We start from the raw sequence: 17,029 nt of genomic DNA on the forward strand, positions 1-17,029 counted from the left end.
CTTTTCTCCTTTGTATTTCTGTAAAGTACTTGTGCAAAATGTCACCAAAAGCATAGAACGTTCCGCCATTTTTATTTCCAAATTAATGGTAATGACAAATTAGCGATAATATCAATAGCTATCGATACTTTTAAATGTAGGGAATATCGATAGTTTGCCAGCTCTAGTATAAATATGTTCAGCCGAAATCCGTTCCGAGAATCTGTACGTCTTTCCGTTATTTTATTGGAACAAATAATATCAAAAATGGTAATAATATATGTACATACCTTGTTAAAAATCCTAATATTAAAAACAGTTAGAATTTATTTTTTAATAATTTGTATTTTTAAATTTATTTCATTCTTTATACTTAAAATAATAAATTAATCTTTTCTTTATTTTACTGTTTCCCTTTCATTACTTCATTTGTGTTTTCTTCAGTTTTACTTTTGTTTCATTGTGAATTTAATAATACTACACAGTATGAGCAAAAACTTTTTTGTTTTGTTTACTATTTTTTTAAATTGTTGTCAATTTATAGAAATTTCGCATCAGCTCAACATACAATAAATTTTCTTTACTAAATTCTCCCATCAGTATTGTAAGTTTGTTTTTGTTTCCTTTTTTACTAACAACTATTTTTAATTTGAATGTTTTGTTTCTGTTTTTTCTTTCGGTGATAGTAAATTTTTGAAATATTTTCTCCAATATTTGTTTTACGAAATACCATTGCAACAATTTACGTGGGTATGTGTGTTTATGAGAAATTGTGTGAATTTTTCTTTAATTTATTGTGACTATTTTTTTATTTGTTTTTACAATTAATTTTGGTGTACTTTTTTAATTATTTTTCTTTTTTTTTAATTTGCAATAACAGGACAGGAATTTAGAGAATAATTCTCAATGCAGTTTAAACTTTTATTGTTGTAATTTGGTATTTTCTTTCTATACACATTTAGATCTTTTGTTGTTGTTGCATTTGTTTAACAATTACATTTATTTATTTAAAAAATCTTGATAAATGTCGTTTGTGTTTTTACTTAATTTGTTTTAGGTATTATTTGTTGCAAAAGTTTGATTTTATTTTCAAATTTAAGGTGGTGTGATTTGTTTTTCTTATTCCTTTAATGTTTGTATTAATTATTAATTTTTTATTAGAAAAATATATGTTTTCTTACATTGCAAGTTTTTCATTGATTTTGAAATTCACCCTATTTAAAAAATAAATATACAATTTTAAGAAAAAACATTCATTTTTTATCATTAAAACTTCGTTTAAACTACAACAAAAGAAAGATCAAAAGAAAATGCGTAATGGAAATAAATGTTTCCCATATATGTACGAATACATATAAATATTTTAATTCAGATTATGGATAGCAACCCAACTCCAGTTGAGTTGCCCACAGCAAATTTAGTAATAGATTATTCTATTTCCGCTTTAAAATTTATAATTTCTTACAATTAAATTAATAGCTGAAGGTTCAAAACACTGATATTGATTGAATTTGACAAAAAATTTCCATCTTTTTACTCATTTTAATTGTATGTTTTTCTCTTCTGGCAACGAAAGTACAGTTGAGTTGCTATGCATAATCGACCCCTTAGACAAACAGCATATATTAACAAAATATTACAAAACGGTTCACTCTATTACGAGAAAAATTTGCTATTGTTTGAAGACGATGGATGGTCTTCATTATTAACATTAGAATCCGGAGTGATCCGAAACCACATTACATCATATCCGACCAGCGGCTTCCAAAAAAGTATACATACATCATATGTATAAGGCCGGGGTGATTTGGAAACTTTAATGGCCGCGTTTCGTTTGTTTTTTCCGGGATTGTACTGAGCAAAATGTCTGCGTGAAAATCGAGCTTTCTGATTTTGACTTGCAGTTTTTTTCCACGTTTTTTGGATAGAGACCCCCTAATGCTGGGATGCTTTACGAACAGGTGGTCATTGCTGTTTTTAAGGTTTACAGTAGTTGCTGCTATTTGCCAAGTCCTCATCGTGTTAGAGAGGCTATCCCATCATTTGCCTGAGTGCTTGGCACCCTCAGTCTTAAACATCACTAGTACATCAACCTCCCTGCCCTTGGTCTAAAAACCTCAATAGATATGGACGACATATCGGAACTGACCACCACAGACGACAGTCTTGATAGAAACTGTCTAACCGAGGAGAGCATTTTGGATAACATTATGGAAATCCATTTGATGATAGACGGGAAGAAATCGATGGATACTACCGTTATCCAAGTACCCACGTTATACGTCATTCCAAATTGATAGATAATGACATGACCTGCCCTATTAGTCCGTACACTTCAGCGTCGGAAAAATACAACATGTTCTTTCTTAGGCTGAAAGGACTGTATGAGGAAGATGGCAAAATCAATGAAACGCTGATACCTCTTACCTCTTAAAGTTACAAAGCAAAGACGCGATGGTCAAGAAATTGTTTCGACGGGCAGTAGTAGTGGATAAAAAATCCTAAATATATTGATGATACGAATGAACCTTATTCTGCATGGAAGTTTGAAAGAAACGATCTTCACTAGTGCAGGCGACTATACAGTAGTAACCTAAGAACTTTGAGAAGTTGTCGTCTATCCTAAAGGGCAAGTCTTCGACCAATATCAAAGGAGTCGAAGAATCCACGGGGGTTCACTGAACCTCTTTTATCTCTGCCTAGGGAAACATAAAATAATCAATAATAGGGACAACTGAAGAATAACAATAAAGTTTCAAAAGAAGCAACTGCGACTGTCTTCGATGAAACAAGCTCCCTCGCCATTGACCAATATTATTCAAAATCAGTATTGTTATTAAGGATATGATGTCCGTATTACAACAATGCCAGAACATGAAATATGTTTCTCGACTAGGGATGACTGAACAAATATGCCCCAACATTTTACAACTTTAATTCACCTTAACAGATTTGGTACGAGTATACGGTGTGCAATAAAACTGATTTCACGTAGCTCCAACTAAACATATCGTTTGTTTATTGAATAATAATAATTTATGTATGTATGTTTGTATAGTATATAATGTGTCAAAATATGTATATATAAATTAAGGATTGTTTTGTGTTGTTTCTTTTTGTGGGGGATTTTTATTATTTATTTTAATAATATATATAAATTTATATCATAAATCACTTTGTTTACTGCTAAATTTATATTTAATAAACTTAAAAGCTAATAGAGGAAGGAAGGACGAAGAAAAAAATGTTGATGCACGTTTTTTTCTTTTCGGTGTAAAAATAATAATAAAAATAATATTGACAAAAACAAATAATATTTGTTGTTTTTTTTTTCTGTTTTAATAATTAATACAATTAATCATTTAATATTATTTTATTTCGTTTGAATTGTTTACGTCTCTAGTTACGGGTGTGTGAGTGGTTGTTATTATAGTTTAATTTTATTTATTATTACAATCAATATACACAGATTAAATTTAAGAGTAGATTTATTGGATGTTTTGTTGTTGCTTTAGTTTAGTTGAATGTTTACATTACTAAATTTAATTATAATTAATAATAAATATTATTGTTTTTTGTTGTTTTGTTTTACCACAATCTTGTTAAAAAATATAATTGTAATATTTATTATCAAACTTCTATAGTCTTCTGCTTCTTCTTGTACGAAATCCACTATGCCAACTCAGTAGGCATTACCACCACGACACTGGTAGAAATCAAGAAACTAGCCAGCAAAATGTTTGTGTTCCTTTCAAATTGTTGTGTGGTTGGGGTTTCTCTTGTGTAAGTGAAAAATATTCTTGGAATTTTACATGTCAAAACTACATTGGTTTTATTAATTTGTTGCTCTGTTTAAATTTGCCGATTTTTTCACTTTTTGTCAAATTAACACTATTTGTTTTAGTAGATGTTTTGTTTGCTTGTTTACAATTAATAAACTTGCCTCTATGTGTTTTTGTTTCTTTTTTACAAATTACTATTTTCAAAAACTTTTCTTTAATTTCAAGAAATAGAATTGGTTTTCTGTTTTTTTTTTTTCAAATTTCTCTTGTAGTGAATTTTATTTTAGTTTTGGTAATACTAAATATAAGCCATTTGTTATTTTTTGAACAACATACATATTGTTAGCTTTTCTAATAACTGGCCTCGTGTCCGGCCAAAATGTATAGATCATGACCCTCTTCACTGCCTAAGGAACCAGTTCGCAACAATTGACTTTCCAGTGCCACCACTCTGTAAGAAAGAAGACATGATGTGATTAGTTTTTTATGAATAACAACAAATGTCTGGACGATATTGAAAGGGTCATAAATCCGTCATATTCAAAGATACAACAATGCTTGATTTGTACTATTTTCATAATTTTTACTCGAAAATAGCCCATTGCCCTCAAACTTAAATGAGCACAAACAACTACATACATATTTCGATCTTTTTTCAAATTTGGCCCAACAAGATTTGCATAATGTTTGTAAAGCCAGACTGTTAATTTTTATGTTTTCTGCAAATTATAATGTTATTACAATTTCATTTTCAACACTTAAAAAAGTGTAGGAAACATTTCTGACAATTTACTCTCTTACAAAATTGAAAAGGTACTGGAAAAACCTGATGTTGAACATTTTCGTCAAATCGGAATTTCGATAAAGACGAAGAAACTACGCCGCAAAGGACCGGCCTCAGAGGAGATGACCAACGATTCTATCATAAGACATGGTAGGAGTCTTTCAGTAAAAATAACTTCTAATCGGAATGAGAGTCAATGAAGGAGTATGCTTCAGCAACTCAAGTGAAAAAGGACAAGCTTCCTTTGTAAAGAAGTCAAAGGAAAACATGAGGCATACAAACACTAGTCGGAGAACACTATGAGCTAAGTGAAAAAGACAAACTTGCCTGTAATTCTCCTGTAAAAAAGTCAAAGGAGAACATCTGGCATATCAGCACAAATCGGCTATATTGTTGTTGCTGTTGTATATTCATATATGCATGTTATATTCTGGATTTAGTTAAATAAGTTGATTTGGGGCTACGATCCAAAACAAACTGGGTCTCAGTCGGTCACCTCAGCACAATCTCAAACAACAATAGTTTTGTTATAGCAACAACGACCAGATCATATTTTTAAACTGAGCCAAAATAATCCTCTTTTCCCTTGTAGATGATACCTGGGTTAAAATGAGGCACATTGAGTACTGCAATCTCTGCGAGGACGAGGATGAGGAAGAAAATGATACGATGAAACACCTTCTAGTCTAATGAACAAAAGGCACAGGTTGTTTAGTGTCCAACAGACTGCATTTCTCCCTTGTTTCTCTTCCATTTAACCTGATGTTATATTACGATACCGCAGGACCCTTAAATGGATATTGGGTCATGATCTTGTTGCGTTCCTGTTTGTCTGCTTCATCTACTTCCCGCTTCCCGTTTCACTTTTCATTTTCTCTCTTTTCAGGATGATCACAGTGGACCGCTGATCGCCGAGTAAAGTAGCTGTCTATAACAATGGCAGCTGTGCATCGCCCAAACAACCTAACCTAACAACTGAAATATGTTGATGCTATATTTTCAATTATATATTTATGGCGCCATTCACATTTTAGTTCCAATCTGATCTCATCACAATGGCTGGCGTAGAGGATTAACATATGCCGGCGAACGTTACGCCCAATATCCTGGGGTTGTGACTGTGGGTTTAGCATATATTCTCATACTTTTTAAATTGGAAAAATTTCAGTTCTCCTACCGGGCGCGTCCCCCCTCTGTCCAACACTTGTTGCATGTCGAGTCTGGGGCAGAGTGGTGGGATAATCCACTTCTGGAGCCTAGAGTTTCCAGCGGACAAAAAACTGACTACGGGGGTGTTCCCCTAAAACAAAAATCATCCATGGAAGGAAGAAAAATGAATAAAAAAGTTACGGTGCAGGGCCTAATAAACCCAGTACCGGCGGGGACTTGTGATCTGCCTACGAGTCGGCAAGCACACAACAACCACGAATTACAACGGAGGAGGATAAAGGGCAGCACAGGGGTGATTAAACTTGACCCAACCATCTGAGGATGTTAGCGACCCTGGATCCAAATCCGACAGCTGCGGCAAAACTGACATCACCGTTGTGGAAAATCCCATCAAAGAGGAAGTCCACAAGATGGTGGAGGAAGTCAGCGAGAGCATCGCGAAGCCGACTACAGGGGCACAAAGACGCAAGTATAAGAGGAACCAGGCGAGACTAAAAAGAGAGCAACAGCGGGATGCTTCACAGGGTACCACAGACACTCCCTCCACTTCTTCGGAAGCGGCGAAGAGGATAAGGTCTCCTAAGGGAAATTGCGAACGAAAGGTTATCCAAACAAGTCATTTATAGAATATATGACGAACCGGCGATCTTTATGAACGATGGTAGAAGAATTACTTTAAGCAGTATTCGTCTGACTGGACCTCAACCATAAGCAAGCACGACCTATACTCTAAGGACTATAGAACTCTTGAATCCATGCCTACTTCATTAGAAATCCTTGAGGAATATTTGTTCATAGGTAGAATGTTTAGATATAAATTACACAAATTGGCCAAGTGAGCTCTTGGAGAGTAATGCAAGCGACTAGCCAAAGGATTAATGAATAATGCAGTCACGTAAATAACGTCACGTTAGATTTATACAATAAATATACTTACTTATCACTTCCCAGTAATCGATATGTGCGACTCATATCTTTAATTTCTTGCGTTATTTCACCGTTGCGCAGCGACTTGCCCTGCATGCCGTGCTTGTGGAATGCTAAAACACTATCGGGTAAACATACTGGAAGTACAAAAACAAACAAAAAAGAAAAACAGTAAAAATCTCTTCAATGTAGTTACTTTATATTCATATATTAGGAAAAATACTCCTCTTGCTTACCTATACTATCCACGTTGAAATCGAAATTCAACTGTGAGACCATTTTCTTATGCTGTTTCGGGTTGCCTTGTAGAGTAACCACCTGTATCACATTTCCATAACATACAATTATCGCATCCTTCTCCACCTGATGAACTTTTACCACTTTGAGTAGATCTCGCCGGGGTACCATTGTGGCCATAGCATCATATTCCAAATCATCTGCATGGAACCAACTGGCACCTATATATTCGTGCGTACGAGTAGTGTGTTTGTTTTGCGTATGTACGTGGGTGTGATTAAGTGTTCAACATTTCCCCCACAATATACGAAGGAGAGAAATATGAAAAACGATACACACAAAAGGAGGCGGCGCACACACACACACACAACCACACCACAGATAGGGGGAAACAAAGGTTAAAAGAAAATGAGAAAAACATAAAGGGATCAGGGATTTTGGGAAAGATCAGTAACAAACAAAGATAAGCGTTCATGTTCAACACGCACACAAACACACACAGCAAAAGAAATAGGTGCAGATTAGGAAAGAAAGGAAGAACAAACAAAAAGCACACAATAAATAACAATTCCAATAAATAATATGAAATCTATACCACTGTTCATGTTGATGAGTTCCAGCTTGAGGCACCCGTTAACCGCTTTCCTTACTCCCGTACACACAATGGGATACTCCAACTCGGGCGTAATAATCATTTCAAATACAGGCGTACGACCATTCTGCACACAACCATGGCCACCACCCAGTATGCTTGTGGCCGGCCACTCGCATTGTTTCAACAGCATGAATTTGTTTAAGGGGTCATACCACTGCATTAGGAATATGCCATTGGGTGTTGCACCACACAAATATTTATAGCCATTGTAGGGATTACGTGTGACACAACATTGCGTACAACCTTTGGTATCGGGTACCTTTGTAGTCAGGGCAAATTTGCGTGGCACCAGCCGTTCTGGAATCTTGTTCATGTGCATTGAAAATCGATGCGTTTGCTTCGAGTGCAGGGCTATTAAATCGTGACGATACAACTGACACGATTTACCCGATAGACTCATAAGGACATCTTTAATGACATACAACCATGTCGTACGTCGGGGGAACAATTGATCTATGGCAGCATCGTGAAGTTCGTTCATATTCAAGTTGAATATACCTTCTTCGGCTCCGATGAGCAAATGTTGATCTCGTGTCTCCGGATGAATCCACGAGGCAGTGCAGTGAACACGTAGAGGACAACCATTGAAGATTTTGGAAAAGCAGGCACCCATGTGAACCTTGGGTGTAGGTGGCAGGCCATTCGATATGGGACGTGGGGGTGTGTGTCGTCGTCTGTGGGAGCGTTTGGGAGGCACAGGAGGTGTATTGTTTAACAAATCAGGCTGGGCTTCTTTCTCAACTGGAAGAATAATACAACAACTTATTTGATCAATATCTTGCGAAAGGGAAATATGCTCTGTCGCAAACAAATATCGAATAATTTACTTACGTTCATCATCATCTTCCTGGGTACCACCGTCACTCAGACTTCGCGTACGGGATGATTTGCCCATGTCATTAATCAGACCGAGTAATTGATCCATGGAACTGTGTCGTCGTGGAGAGTCTTCCAAACCGTTCTGAAAAACATATTAATAAAAAATTGAGACATGATTCGCAGCCAACTTAGCCATCTAACTAACCTGATTATTTTCCTGATGGTGATGATGATGATGATAATCACAGTTATGATGGCTGTTATAGTTCATCACATTATTGCTAGTTGTTTGTTGATCATTCGTTGTTGCTGTTCCGGCTGCCGCTGCTGCTGCAATGACCGATGAGGATGCATTATTGACGGAGGCAGATGATGACAATGCTGAAGACGTCGAGGCGACAACGTCACTGGTCGTATTGCTGTTTAAATAATTGGAACCATTATTGCGAAGGTAATTATTGTATATATACGTAGAGGAGTAGGAGGAGGAGGAGACAGATGCTATATTCGGACAAATGGACGCACAACTGGACATGGCACAATTGTTATGATTGTTAGTAGTAGTACAAAATGATGAGGAGGAAGCATTAGCAGATGACGCGGACGCATTAGTGTTACATAACAACAATGAGGAGGAATGTAGGTGACCACCACTAATACCACCACCCAAGTGACTAACGCTACTACCCGAACTAGAATTGTTAGAGTGCAGAAATGATGATGAAGAAGGTGAGTAAATATCTTGGCTATGATGACGATGGTGATGATGATGGTGATGCTGATGTTGATGGTAGTGGCCGCCACCACTACTACTGTTGCCGTCGCCGCTGCTGCCGCCATGCTGATGGCAACTATTGCCACCGACACCAGCATTATTAATGCTGCCGCTGCTGCTGCTACTGGCAAAGTTATTACTACCAATTCTACTGCCACCACCAACACCATCGTGGTATGGGTCAATACCGCTACCACTACCACCACCACCGCCACTACCACCCCTTTGATCTGAACATGAATTATCCATAGGATGATGACTGTACATTGAGGTCGATGTGGACAATTGGCCATTAGATGATGCAGTTGCGACTGCTGCATTAGCTGCTGGAATTGAAATGGGCCGGCTGTGATTGTTGTAGTTGATGTATCCATGTCGCAGCATATCGAAATGGGCAAACAGTGATGAATGATTATCGGTGAGATCGATGGCATCCAATGCCGTGGTACGCAAATTCGAATAACCACTGCCATAGGTTAGCGACGATGGGCCATTACCACTGCTACCGCCATTTGTGGTCGTTGTTGAGGATGTTATTAAAGCTGCGGCCGATGAGGAGGAGGACGAGTTGGAGGCGGACGTGGCCGTTGTTGCCGCTGAGGTGCCATTTGTCGATGATGATGAGTTGGATGATGTAATGTTATTATGGTTACTGTTGTTAACGCCACTCACACCTCCTCCACCACCACCGCCACCACTACTACCGCCGTTATGGCTACAATTGCATTCAGTGCTTAGTAAATCTTTGGTATCGGTTAATGGCAATGTGGCTCTGCAAAAGCAAAAAATTATAAAAGAAAACGAGAACAACAAATGGAAGAAAAAAGAGAAAAACAAAGAATGCAACAAAATGTATGTGAGTGGTTTTTCATCAATATGGTGTAGTAGGTAGATACTAATAGCATGTCCTTAGTAATATAAGTAGAAGGGGGGTTTGATGATAGTAATGAATGGGGCGAAACATTTGACCACTATTTGCATTAAAAACACTTTTTCGAAATGAGATGATATCAAGGAAATAGACAATCTAGCGGCTGAATAAAAAACCAAATACATACGGATTGAAAGACATTAACGAAATTCGACTCAAAGACATTAAGTTAAACATTTTATTTATTTTAAACATTTTAATATCTTCAAATTTAGAGACTTGATATTTTAAAATTCATAAAATGTTGGGTTTAGGTTACTTGTAATAACTGTGTAAGTTAAAAACACTTTGTACTTATGCCAAGGAAACTAAAATTGGAGAAGAAATATGAAAATAAGAAAAATCGAAATGATTTTTTCGCACATAGCTGAAGCAATTTAAAGAGTAGAAAAATCAACCTTTTAATCAATCATCACTGGTCAATGTTTCCGTGGAAACTACTACGGGCACAAACACTAAGAAGATGGTGACGTTGAAAGATAGAAATAAATAATATGCTTGTACTCAGAACTGCAACGAAAACTTGTGAAAAAAGCGGACGTATGTAGTTTCCCGATAAAAAAAAATCGGAACGCAAGTGTATATGGTTTTGGGCGGTATCAGAAAGAGTGGATCTAGTAATATACCTGACAGATCTAAAAGTAAAAATTAACCAATCGTCATCAACTCGAAAGAGAAGTTATTACAAGTCTCCTCTCGCCAATCAAAATTACACTCTACTGATAAAATCCCGCGGTAGCCGGACCCAAGTCCGGCTGGGAAAGGATAAGGAATCTTGTCGCAAGCCAAGGTGATTGACTGACTTACACACTGTACACCGACTTTTACATATTCACGCTTTAAGATCAAGGTGGTAAAGGAGTTGTGCTGAGGATCCGAATGAAAAACAAAAAATCCCAAACAAAACACTACAGTTGCAGTCGGGCAAATCTTCCGAGGATGAACTCCTAGCCTCCAGCCAGGATGTGGTAAACAGCCAACTAAGTGTATCCTGTACTGATTCACTTCAGAAAAAAATAACCACTCTGTCCGACCCCAAAAATGGACAATCCATAAATGTCAACCAAAAAAGTCTGTCCGATGTTCGAAAGACAAAGTTCATTCTCGGAAAGATTGCTAAGAATGTTGCCCTAACGGTACATTGGAGGAACCGTACATTCTCACAAAAATTATGAGAAAGCCAAAATCGAACAAACTCGTAGCCTCCAGCCATCAAAACTTGTTATGGAACACGTTTTTCATGACGAAGATTCTCCTGTTTCCCACTTCGGCTCGTGGTGCATTATGGTTTCACGGCGATCAAATTCATGGATGAGTACTCAAAGGGATTCCTGGAAAAAACCATAGCTAAACTAACTAAACCTCGGCCTAAGGCATTTACCGGCCTAGGAAATCCCGATGAGACCCCACGCCAGTGTTTGGTTGCCCAAGATAGAGTGCATTGGCCGAGATGCTGAAATCTCTGGCAAAAATGAACAAAGATGTTCCATTGGACAAGTGGTCCGTAATCGCCACTTAGCCATCGTGTAACAACAGCATGGACTAAGTGCTATCAATAACTGAGGCCGGAGTTGAGACCCTCGAGTGATATGGGCATAAGGGAAGTCAAAGTCAAGATCCTACGTTCGTTTGGCTAAACTGAGAAGACGATTGAGGATAAGATTGTTTGCCAATATGCAATTAGAAAGGCCACCTCATCGTCCCCAATAAAACCTGATGCTATCTGAAGTACTGTAAGAGTAGCTTCAGATAACCAAGGCATCATACAGGAAGCCTAAGTTAACGAAAAGGAAGTAAACGATTTGGTAACAGAGGTTACAAGACCATATACATGAAGGATAATGGTAATCCGGCATCGTGTCAAATTGTTAAAGACACCATAAACGTTTTATTCTTCAAAGTGCGAAGAGTAAAAATAACAATTGGCTAGTTCACATCTACAGATCGACGTAACAATGACCTGTATATAGGTAAAGGTTGTCTTCATAACCAAAGCAGGGAAATATAGTCGCGAAAATTTTAAAGACTTCAGACTAAAACAGCCCGTTATAATTTCTGCTTAAAACGCCCAAAAGACACATCGACGTACATATTCGCGAAAAGATGTATAATTCAACCAACGTGTCTTCGACACACCCGTGCACAAAGTTTTTATGACTATTGGGGAGTCCTTCGAGTACAAACAATACACATTAGCCGCCTTTCTGCATATAGAACGTGCATCATTAGTATCTAATCGATAGAACATATTCTACATAACTGCTCCAGACTAAAGTCTTAATGCCATACTGGGAAATAGAATGCTGTCAGAGCATGTAAACCGATTAACTCTACAGGGCAATATGATTTAACCACTGCTTTGACGCCTTGCTATCAACAAAAACCTAGTCCTGTGGATAAGGTGGTTGCTTATGCAAACGTGCTGAGTGACACTATGTGCGGGGCCCTGAAATCACTGAATACTTGGGGCACAAGCAGTGGCCTTGGTGTAAACCCTGAGACACTGAGAAAGTGCTACCACGATTACGATATCAAAAATTACCCTCAAATGACGTCAAATACTTAATATTACAATCCACATGGCCACATTACAACATTAAACGTACAAAGTTCCTGTTTATCCAAATTTCACGGAACCTGGCAATACTAATTGCGATGTTAACCGGTCAGTGGGCCATTGGTAATCGTGAAAAGCGCCTAAATCTGCGCATAACGAACACTGCCGCAATTGCGGAAATTGAGAAGAGGAGTAAACGGTTAAGCACTCCATGCCCAGATTGGGGAAGCACTGTAAAAGAACCTCGGACAACCTTATTAAGCACATAATTTGGTTAAAGACTAAAACTTTTGATTGTTGACTATAAAGTCGACTGTGACAGCAAGATGGTGCCGTGACATAACATCCAACCCATTCGAAGTAGGAGTCCACGCGTACAGAATCTTCTTTGCCTTATAAATATTACGGGCAGCATAGTGTATCTGGGGGAGAGTCTCAGAGTAAATGTTCGAGTGCCTATGATCCCTGGATGACGAGGCGAGTCTTTGGCTATGAATCCCCCAAATGTTGACGGCTGTCGCAAACGTTTTTAGCACCATTACCAATATAAAGCAATAATCCGTAAATCTTTCGAAACGTGGCTAAATAAACGCCGTCTTTTGATTCCGGATTTTTTTTTGTAGAAAAAACTATCTGAGTTAGCGTTTTAAAGGAAAACTGTTTCCGATAAAAAAGAGATTTGGTTAAATATTAATGGGGTAAATAATCTATGGAGCATGTTGGCAATGCCTATGGTCAAATGTTTCGAGCTAATAATGCTGTCATGTTATACAGTAGATTTCCTTTATAAATATGTACAGTTAGACAACTAATGATTGCAAAAACCAAAATTGTAAGAAATTACATATTAATTGTTCATTTATGGCAAAGTAAATAAATTTTGTATATTTTGACGAAATATTGTTTTGAGGACCAAAAAATTTGCACAAAAACCCTTACATAATTTGTTGCCATAAATGCACAATTGTTACACTGATTTTGCAATACATTAGTTGTCTAGCTGTATATGTCATGGTAGAACAAACCAGGTAAAGTAAATACTACAACAAATAAAATTCAACAACAACCACATAGAAATTTGTTTTTTTTTTGTAATGTTAGTGTCAACGGTAAATGTAAACAAAATAAGGAAATGTCTATCAATTATTGGAATTTAAAAAACTAATATTTTTTCACATTTGATTGAATATTTTGGAAAGCATGAATGAAAACTCGTTAGATTTTTAATTAGAATGTTTCCATATCAGTCCACTAAATGCACAATTTCTCGATATGTCAATCATATGAAGAAGTCTTTATGGGAAATAGTTTTTTTCTGATGAATAAATTTGTTCTTTAAAAAATATATATATATATATATATATATATATATATATCCCTAATATACATCCAACATGGAAATAAATATATAAAATGTCGTATGGAATTTGACGCTAACATTACAGACCAGTTCAGTCAGCTGGGTATTGCTGTTACCTTTTATCGTTCTACCATGTGTATATGTATGTAAGAGTGCTAACGTATTTCTAAAACAAATAATCTTATCTCCAAAAGTTACGTCTTTATAACCGAATTCTACTGTATTTTAATAAAGGAAAATTGTCGAAGATGTCTTAAAGTTTTCATTAGAGCAAAGTGTTTAATTGTGTCATTAGTGTTTTCAAATTGTTTTGTTTTTCTTCCATGTCATTAAAGGATTAGCATTAACATTTGTTAGTTTTAACATTAAAGAAGCTTTATTTTATTTTCCAAAGGAGTAATGCAGCAAACAAGTAATACATTCATTCATACATTCACACATTCGCTAGCATACATACATATTTACTAACTACCATTCATTTTGGGGATTTCGTGCATATGGGGATGCATGTCCTGCTTATAATGATGATTATGATCTTGATATTGATGTTATGTGTGACTATGGCTACCACACAACATCTACCAATACAACCATGATAATGAGGATATAATGGTATATAAATGAGAGTATGTCATAATAATACAAAAACAGATATGTGTATGGTAGGTAGGATGCTGATGATGGTAATGATGTATGTTTATGCATCATGCCATGCATATGGCTGTTTTAATATTAATATTATCAACCCAAATAAACCATGTTATTATGAGAAAGTGTTAGTAGTTTGGATGTGTGTCAGGGAGTGTGAACATCAATAAATGGCTTAAAAGAGATATTTCATTTTAATAATAAAATTTTTGCACTGTCAATATATTAGGATCTATCGACAAAACGATATTTTTAAGAATTCAATGAATATACTCTATAATATTTTGCCCTCAAACATATCCTGAATGTTTAAACTTAATAAATACTATGAAGGTGAATTGCTTAAGCATAAACGTTCCTAGTCAGGAAGTATGAAAAACGCTCTGCTTCCCCCAGAGTTGGTAACATTCAGGGAATCATTATTTCTCGACCGCAATTTAAAATGAATTTTTCAAAATACATACATAACAACTCCGGACACTCTAATATTTTCTTTTGAAATGCTAATTTCATTTTCCAAACCGAAAAGGAAATCAAATACAAATTAAATCATAAATAAATTATAAAATGAAACAATATCAATATTATTGGACCATTGTTATTGTTGTTACGTTGCAAAATCTCCATCTCAATTAAATCGAATCATATGTATTTTGTACGTATGTACTCGTATGTGTGTTGCTATATACAAATAATAGTATATGCACATTTTTGCAATTTACTGTTTATTTGTGGTCAATTAATCTCTTCTAGGTTTATGTTTGTGATAATAATAACGATCCCACAAATGATTATCAATAATATTCAATTTTAAAATAATGTGGATATATGTACATTAGGCCGGAGCGATTTATATGGAAGGAAAAAAAATTAATGGGCGGGGGTCGCGTTTCTGTGCGTTTTTCAAATTTGTTTTTTTTTGGTTTTGAAGCAAAAGCAAAGGTAAAAATATTTCGAAAACTAACGTTTGGGCGTGTTTCATTCGCATAGAAGTTCAAATTGGGACAATTCACTGACTGTATCGCCTCCTTATAAAATTATGTCATGTACGGTGCGCCTTAACTAACTTTAAATAAAAACCGCTTACAGCTCTGAAAAAGCAATGTTCATAGATGAGAAAAATCCAAAAACAAGAAAAAAATCAATAGAGGGATTTTTAAATAAGTCGCGGTCAAAGTTCACAGCAAGTCCTATCGAAATGGGGCTAAATAAAGTGTTATAGCTGTGAAAATTCTCTACAGGATTGACCTTTATGACTTATTCTTATGTTTTACCATGTTTGAGACATAGAAGTTTATTTGTTTGAAAACGGCAAGTCTTATCGAAATGGGACTAGAGAAAATCTTATAGCTGTAAACATTCTCTACTCTGGCTTTTGTAATTATTTTTTCTAGGTTGTACCATTTTTGAGATTGTTTTATAAGGAGACGATACAGTCAGTGAAGATTTTCTTTGGTTCCATTTTGATAGGGCATGCGGTTTCCCAACAAAATCGTGAAACCCTTAACAATGTGAACTTTGGCCGCGACTTATTTAAAAAGCGCTCCGGCGATTTTTTTGTTTTTTTGATTTTTCTCATCTATGAACATTGTAGTTTCAGAATTCGCAAAAACTCCCCAAGTTTAAGCTCCTTTCATTTAAAGTTGGTTCAAGAGCACCGAGCGTATAATGTAAATAGACATTTCATTTCTTTGTTGATCAATAGTGAAATTTGACTAAGAATATGTTTGTCTTTGACGTCATCTCTCTAAAATTTTGTTTTGTGGGACAATTTTGAATAAACTCAGATGAAGTCCGACTTTAATCCTAAAACGTGTTTTTCATTTTTTGAGATTCCTGGCGATTAGATAAGATTTGCAGACTTGGTGTACTCTGAGACCTATAGTATAATTTTATTACGAACAATTTTGAAGAATATTTGGATTTGATATGATCACATTTTAAAGGAGTTTTTGATAGATTTTCGAAAAAAGACCAAAAAGGACCCTTTGATGAACCGCATGAGGATTAAAATTTTTAACAAAAATATTTCCCACATCCTCCTTAGTAAAGTTGCCAAAGACACAATAAACCTAAAATGCAAGTAGTATTCCAAGATATCTTAACTCGATTATTTAAAAAAAAACTAGAAATGGGCGGAACTTGCCCCGCCTACTTTGGTTACTTTCAGATGTAAACATCAAAATCGCCCATACACGTGTCTCATATTTTTAGCTCTACTTTCATAATCTACTCGGTTTTACTTGTCATTTTTTTGTTGTCGCACAGTCTAATCCATATAATCAGCTACAGTTAAATCATTCCCCACGATTGCGTATCTTTCGAACCTCTAAACATTTAAGATCAATACCACACCAAATTTGCCAGTTCTTCAGTTCACAATCAGTTCACCTTCCATAAAATAC

At 36.0% G+C, this 17,029-nt stretch overlaps 1 protein-coding gene across 50 annotated transcripts in view; it reads right to left on the minus strand.

The window, feature by feature from the left end:
• Positions 1–3,931: 3,931 nt before the first annotated feature.
• The window catches only part of hppy (MAP4K3-like protein hppy), a 456,589-nt gene continuing 443,491 nt past the window's right edge, over positions 3,932–17,029 (minus strand). For 16 of the 50 annotated variants that reach the window (XM_073958030.1, XM_073958032.1, XM_073958022.1 and 13 more), the window contains 7 exons: positions 9,394–9,900; positions 8,559–8,772; positions 8,366–8,495; positions 7,478–8,275; positions 6,879–7,100; positions 6,653–6,779; positions 3,932–4,212 (listed from right to left, as the gene is read on the minus strand). In XM_073958030.1, the coding sequence (XP_073814131.1) occupies positions 4,113–4,212; positions 6,653–6,779; positions 6,879–7,100; positions 7,478–8,275; positions 8,366–8,495; positions 8,559–8,772; positions 9,394–9,900 (2,098 nt within the window). In that variant the 3' untranslated portion in view covers positions 3,932–4,112. Of the gene's footprint in view, positions 4,213–6,652; positions 6,780–6,878; positions 7,101–7,474; positions 8,276–8,365; positions 8,496–8,558; positions 8,773–9,393; positions 9,901–17,029 lie in introns of all 50 variants that reach the window. The other 34 variants (XM_073958028.1, XM_073958017.1, XM_073958005.1 and 31 more) reach the window with 3 other exon arrangements.

This window comes from Musca autumnalis, unplaced genomic scaffold (genome assembly GCF_047663935.1).
Source record: "Musca autumnalis isolate F117 unplaced genomic scaffold, ASM4766393v1 scaffold_5, whole genome shotgun sequence".
Lineage (NCBI taxonomy): Eukaryota > Metazoa > Arthropoda > Insecta > Diptera > Muscidae > Musca > Musca autumnalis.